A 7,077-nucleotide genomic window follows, 5' to 3' on the forward strand; every position below is an offset into this window, starting at 1 on the left:
CACTAATTGCAACCAAAGTAGGTTGCAATTATTAACATATTTTACAGACATACACAGCCTATTTATTGAAATTTAAATGTCTGTTTAATTTGACACATTAGAGAAAAGGATTGACATAATTTACCAGGCAAATGCAACAACAAGAAGTAATGGTTGAAAGCATAACGTTAGGAATTCGAACACAAGGATCACTATGGTTGTAAGCCTCATAATGTCTGGGGCTTTGGGAGCGAGACCCAGGCGCTTTGCTGCAACAACATTACAGGTCTGCTGGAGTGATAGGCAAAACTCACTTCACTCAAACAACATGGTCATTTACATCGTAGAAAAAGATTGTAGCCGACATTGTGTAATACGCCTGCCACGGACGTTTACATGTAACCAGACTTCTGCTCCAGTGATTTGTTGAACATATCATACGTCACTCTCTCAAAGATCGGAACCGGAGGTGGTCATTGGAAATATTGCACCACGTTAGGTAAGATGGATGCACAGTGTGCTTCTTTTTTGTATGTGTAAATTTGAGTAATATTTCTTTAGCTTGGCAACTTTTATGAATGCACAATGTGATATAAAAATGTGCATAATGCTCTGAATAGTTGCAAATAGATGTAATTAGTTAAACTGCTTCTGAACATTATTTTTCAACACCGCAAAATGGCTAGTTTAGCTAGCCAGCAAGCTAACTCTAATCCGCGCCGAATTGATCATTTAGCTAGCCAGCTAGCGAGCCAGGATAAATCTGATCACACCTCGACCAACGCATGTGTGTATAGTACAGCAATTTCATGTAACGATATGAGCATCTCGTGTTTCCCGATCGGGTGTTGCCAAGCATCACCGAATTGATGCCACCTCGACTCGAGAAGGGAGGGGGAAACTAACGTTAGCTTGCTAGCTAGGTTTTCTAATGTTGACTATGGACTAGTTTTAGCTTTATGCGTTAAACTATTGTTAGTTACTTGTCACGTTTTATTAAACTACTATATTCATGATTTGCCTATAGTGGTTGCATGCGGTTTTTCTTAAGACGTCCCTTAATAACAGTTATGTCATCAGCTAAAATATCAACTTAAATTAGCTAGCTAGGTCACTGACACCCTGCTCCTTCCCCAGGTGTACCCAACCATGGAGTCAACGGATAAGAACGAAGCTATAAAGCTCTTTGTGGGGAACCTGGCTTTGGACACCTCTCAGGAGGACCTGACACAGCTCTTTGGGCCATATGGACAGGTGGTCACCTGCAGTGTACTCCGGCAGTTTGCCTTCATCCATCTTCAGGGAGATGGTGCTGCTGATCTAGCCATAAGGGAACTGAATGGACGGGAGTTCCGTGGCCGCAACCTGGTGGTTGAAGAGTCCCGCGGAAGGCCCATGCATTCCACCAAGGTCTTTGTGGGGAATCTCAGTGCTATGTGTTCTGCTGAGGACCTGCAAGAGCTCTTTCAGACCTTTGGGAAAGTTCTGGAGTGTGATAAGGTCAAAGGTGAGTCTCTACCCTCCCATCCACTTGTCAAATGATTTTTAAGCAAATACTGGTATTCAAATTATACTCATAGGGGTATTTTCATCAAATTGGTGTGTTGAGGATACCAAACTGTGTGTAATGACATCATGCACTTTGTTCTGTATCTTAACTCTGTCAATGGTTTTGTCACAAACTCTTGGGATAAACAGTACATTTGTCCATGGTGGTCTTGGGACGTGCACTCTAGCCTATAGCTCGTAGATACAACACACAGGGTACATGAGATTATGGCTAAGAGGAAGATAATTTTTATTGGTCAATTAAATGTCATCGACAGCCAATCACTGATAACTTTGTCAGCAGCATCCAAATTAAGACCTTTTGAAATGTATTGGAAATAAGCATCAAGCTCATCAGGTTCATCATAACTTTAATAAACTGCGTTTTTTTCACCTCGTAGTAGGAGGACCGCACAACATAACATGAGTGCAAATTTACTTCCATATGATGGTTATTCCAGCAACAACTATGCAAAAAAAAAGCATATCCACCACAGTTTATCGCATTATATTTCACCATAAAATTGTTTTTATACAATCCTGTCGAACGTGTTTTGTCAACATTTAGGAAAGTTAAGACAATTTTCGTTTCCATCAGGCCTATGGTGAGTTTTATCAAACCTGTACTTTACTCATCAGAATGGATGGTAAACATGGTTAGTGGTTACTTCATTAGCTGACTGTCTTATCATCCTGTGCTTGGTTACAGCGAGGCTCTCCTCCTCTGCGGGTTATGCCTTTGTACACATGGAGCGGAAGGAGGATGCAGTGCAGGCTATTGAGGCTCTCCATGGGACCACCTTCAAAGGCCGACCACTCTCTGTGGAGCTCTCCAATGTGCAGCCCAGTAATCCCACCACGACTACAGCAAAGGCCCCCATCATGAGTCACTATGCCACTGAAAGCCCCTCCATCAACCCTCATATGGAGCATCACCAGAGTCAGGCTGCTGTATTGGCTGCTGCCGTTGCTGCAGCTGCAGGTCTGCCTCTTCAGGTGCAGCAGAGCTTGCACAACTCTGTCTACAACACAACAAGCTTTGATCCCACATACGCTGCGCTAAAGGGCATGACGGCAGCCAGCGCCACAGATGGTACTCCAGTGAGCCCTGCGGTCTACGGTGCCCTCGCCAGCCAGGTGTACGGCTCTGTAGCGGATCAGGTATACGACTCTATAGCCAACCAGGCCGCCAGCTATCAGAATTCAGCCACATCGGACGCAGAAGGCTACAGTAACCAGTATGACCCCACAGCTGGAGAGGCACCGTCAGCCCAGGCTGCTGTCAACCCGGCCTATGGCGGAGCCTCGGCCCTCTACAACGCCAGCTCAGCCTATGGCTCCATGGGGGGTGCAGAACCCACTGCCCAGGCCATCTTTGAGGCAGCACGGGCCCGCTTCTTCCAGCAGGGCCAGCAGGTTCTAGCGGAGCAGCAGATGGGGACCAAGTCAGGGGACAGGGACCGCAGCCCAGTACGCCGCTCCACCCCACTGCTGCCTGACCCTGTTCCCCAGCCCTTCCCCCAGCCACGCCCCAAACGTCGCGCCCTCCTCCCAACGCCACCCGGCCGACCAGAGGACCCTGCTGCTGATAGAGACCCCATTGCCAGGTACATGATGCACGTTTGGGGCAGTTTTAGTTATTTTGAAGCAGATCAAATGTGTTCAACAGGCTTTCTCTTTTCTTAACTGCAGATGCTATGCAGAGTACTATCAGCAGGTCCAGCAGTACCAACAGTACCAGCAGTACCAACAACAGTACCAGCAGTACCAATATGGCTACCCTCCTCCAGCCCCGACCCAGATGCCCCCCACAATGCCCAACTACCAGATGCCAATGCAGGCCCCGCCACCGACAGAGGCCCACACCCTGGAAGCGCCTGCTACCTACGCCCCAGCTAGAGCGTATGATCCGCCTCCATCACACAAGGAGCCCCTCCTCCGCCGCCCTGACTACTCCCACATGCCAGAGCACCGATAACCCTTTACATTGCAGTGTGAATGTCGTGTGTGTGTGAATGTGTGGGTTTTGAGTGATGTAGTTGTGGTCCAAATGTGCATCACTGCAAGTTTGCCCATTTATAATTCCCCTGTTTTGCATCTTCTCTTTTCTAAACACAATTCTGACTAGTTGATTTTTCACTTTATAGTATGCCTGGTTTTGCTTTGATAGTAATGCTGCCCCATAACGCAGTAATCTATATTGTGAAGTCGTTATGGTTTTAAGGAAGTGTATGGTTGTGATGCGTACTGGGGGCTCTGTAATGACAGCTCTTCCTTACACATCCCCGTCCCATAATCTGTCAAATATGCGAGAATATGAATCCATACCAGAGGAGTGCCTTGTTAAAAGCCTAGTTGAAATATATTGTGTAAAATAAATGTGTATATTTTTGAGCGATGAAGGAAGCACCCAAATCGATCCATACATTTTTTTTAAATCAGAGCCTTGCCTCTGTCCTCAAGGTGACTTTAGCTCATCCAAATTAGCCATTAGTTCACATACACTACATGTCCAAAAGTATATGGACAGCCCTTCAAATTAGTGGAGTCAGCTATTTTAGCCACACCCGTTGTGGACAGGTGTATAGAATAGCTCACACAATGGCTCAGTCGCGAAGTGGTTGTCAACGCAAGCTCACCGAATAGGACTGCCGAGTGCTGAAGTGCGTAAAAATCATCTGTCCTCGGTTGCTACACCCACTACCGAGTTCCAAACTGCCTCAGGAAGCAACGTCAGCACAATAACTGTTTCTTCAGGAGCTTCATGAAATGGGTTTCCATGGCCGAGCAGCCGCACGCACACATAAGATCACCATGCGCAATTCCAAGCGTTGGCTTGAGTGGTGTAAAGCTCACCGCCATTGGACTCTGGAGCAGTGGAAACACGTCTGGAGTGATGAATCAGGCTTCACCATCTGGCAGTCCGACGGACAAATCTGGGTTTGGCGGATACCAGGGGAACGCTACTTGCTCAAATGGTGGAGGAGGAATAATAGTCTGGGGCTGTTTTTCATGGTTCCGGCTAGGTCCCTTATTTCCAGTGACATCTTAAAGCTACAGCATACAATGACATTCTAGATTATTCTGTGCTTCCAACTTTGTGGCAAAAGTTTGGGGAAGGCCTTTTCTTGTTTCAGCATGACAAAGCTCCGTGTGCACAAAGCAAGGTCCATACAGTAATGGTTTGTCGAGATCAATTCTGTGCTTCCAACTTTGTGGCAATAGTTTGGGTAAGGCCCTTTCCTGTTTCAGCATGACAAAGCTCCCTGTGCACAAAGCGAGTTCCATACAGTAATGGTCTGTCAAGATCGGTGTGGAAGAACTTGGCCTGCCCAGAGCCCTGACCTTAACCCATCCCTTTGGGATGTTGGCCTAATCGCCCAACATCAGTGCCCGACCTCACTAATGTCTTGTGGCTGAATAGAAGCAACATCTACTGGAAATCCTTCCCAGAAGTGTGGAGGCTGTCATAGCAGCAAAGGGGGGACCAACTCTATATTAATACCCATGATTTTGGGTATCCACATACTTTTGGCCATGTAGTGTATATAGTTTAGAGCTTAATTTTTCCATTGGCCAGATTTTGTTTTTTAAAATTTATATTGCCTTCATCGAAGACCTTGATATGAAAAGTCACTGTTCCAGTATGTTCCAGCATATGTAGATCTTTGGTTAATAAAATGGTTAAAGGTTTTAGAGCTTGTGTTTAGAAAAAAAAATGGAATAAAATGGAAAGCAAGGGGCAAAGTATCTTACATGTAGGCTAATTTGGACATGAGGACCAGTGTGACTGTATGTGTGGACACTTGTGAACATTCTAGGGGATCAATTTAAGCATGATGCCTTCACTTTTTATAACAATCACAGGAATACACATTCACACCTCAGTCATCAAACTTTCTCTCCATAATGTCTGGGGCTTTGGGAGCGAGATCCAGGCGCTTTGCTGCAACAACATTACACGTCTGCTGGAGTGCAAAACTCACTTTTCTCTGGCCTCTGGGAATGTAGTCCTTCCCCACGTCTCACATGACCTCCCGTTGGAACTGATCAAATGTATCAGATAGAAATCCAACCAAGCAAACCACTAAGATTAGACAGGCTAGCTTTAAACTCGCATTTTCTGGGGAACTCGTTTTTTTATTTTCAGACAGTGATGCATGAATGCTATCTATTATTATACCATGAATACTAGCCTAGTGACTTAACTGGTTTCACCTCTGTTTGGTTTAAATGGAGAATGGAAATGTGGAAAGCTCTGCTGGTGGCAAGTGCATGCAGAGGGCTTCCTTTAAGCATACCTTTCAGGATCTGAGGGTAATCAACTGCCATTTTGGGCCGCACCTTTTCTCCAAAGGACAAAAACTAGTGGGCTTTTCACACACAGTACATTGTGTGGTTTGACCTTGTACAGGACAAATATTTTCCTTTTCTTTTGGTTTAAGTGAACTTCCTGTGCGATCCTGATCGTAATATTCTGTGAGAGTATTTACTTCAATTGGACCATCAAATTAATGAATTGTCTTAAATGGAGCCATTAGGCTCTCCAGGTTTGATGGAAACTTATTGGTTTCTATTATTCAGTATGTAACCTATTGAATCCTTAAGCCTCAAGCTTAAGTAATAAAAGTAGGAGTGACTTGGTTTGAGAATAAAACAACATGCGGCTGTATTTTTCTATAATTTAAAATAGGAAATGTTTTCCCTATTGGGTTAATTATTAGACATGCGATTAAACATGATATTAAATCGTTTCCATGTTTTTTTTCCAAAGGATTTACTAATTATTTCAACCTTTCACATCTGAAGGGAAACACTTTAAACAAAGATTATCCCATTCCTGTGAACTATGACAGGATAATTTCAAACAGTTCTCAATTGGGCTCTATCACTTGGTCTCAGCCTAGCTCTTCATTACACCTACCTCAGAACATGCCACAAACCTCATGGCGATGTTTGTTAGTTTGTCGCCGTGGGTGTCAGAAGAACAGTTGAAAGCGATCATATCATTAGAAAGACAAATGTTTGTCGCCTTGCTGCGTCACAGTATTTGGATGTAGAAGTGAGCTGTAGACTACAGTTGGTTATGGATTGGTTTTAATTTCTGATAGGACATTTTTTAATCGTTATCTCATTCTTTCTGGTTACCATGATAACATGCACCTGCTTATTGCACGTATATTCGTTGATATGGCTTTCTGTGATGTTTTAAAACTGTAGTGCATGACATTGTTACTGTTATTGCTCTTCCAGCTACGTTTTCCCTTCTCGCTAATTATTACAGCTAAAATGGCTCCTGGGTCCCTGGATGCCATGTTGTGTGTGACGGGGGAAGAAAATTAGTCGCGCAATGCCGTGGACGCAGTCCCCACAAAGGTAAAGCCCTCTGCCCCCGACCACGCCTGCACTTCGACCATACACTTCCCTCATTGACCCCACTCCTCCTTCACAACGAGGCACCCCATTTTATTATTTATTTGAGGTCTGTGATGCTGGAAGCCCAACAAACTATCACAAGACAACTAGTTTACAAGAACCCAGGGCCTGAAT

General features: G+C 44.7%; 1 protein-coding gene across 2 annotated transcripts; it reads left to right on the plus strand.

Annotated features, from left to right (window-relative positions):
- Positions 1-298: 298 nt before the first annotated feature.
- Positions 299-6,280, plus strand: rbm14a (RNA binding motif protein 14a). Of its 2 annotated transcripts, none has more exons than XM_035771734.2 (4): positions 299-478; positions 1,117-1,486; positions 2,237-3,134; positions 3,220-6,280. In XM_035771734.2, exons 2-4 carry the CDS (start codon positions 1,129-1,131, stop codon positions 3,503-3,505), a joined length of 1,542 nt encoding a protein of 513 aa, XP_035627627.1. In that variant the 5' UTR covers positions 299-478; positions 1,117-1,128; the 3' UTR covers positions 3,506-6,280. The 2 variants fall into 2 exon arrangements, with proteins under 2 accessions (XP_035627627.1, XP_035627628.1); XM_035771735.2 differs by lacking the exon at positions 299-478 and adding an exon at positions 491-509.
- Positions 6,281-7,077: the final 797 nt, after the last annotated feature.

Source organism: Oncorhynchus keta, chromosome 6 (genome assembly GCF_023373465.1).
Source record: "Oncorhynchus keta strain PuntledgeMale-10-30-2019 chromosome 6, Oket_V2, whole genome shotgun sequence".
NCBI lineage: Eukaryota > Metazoa > Chordata > Actinopteri > Salmoniformes > Salmonidae > Oncorhynchus > Oncorhynchus keta.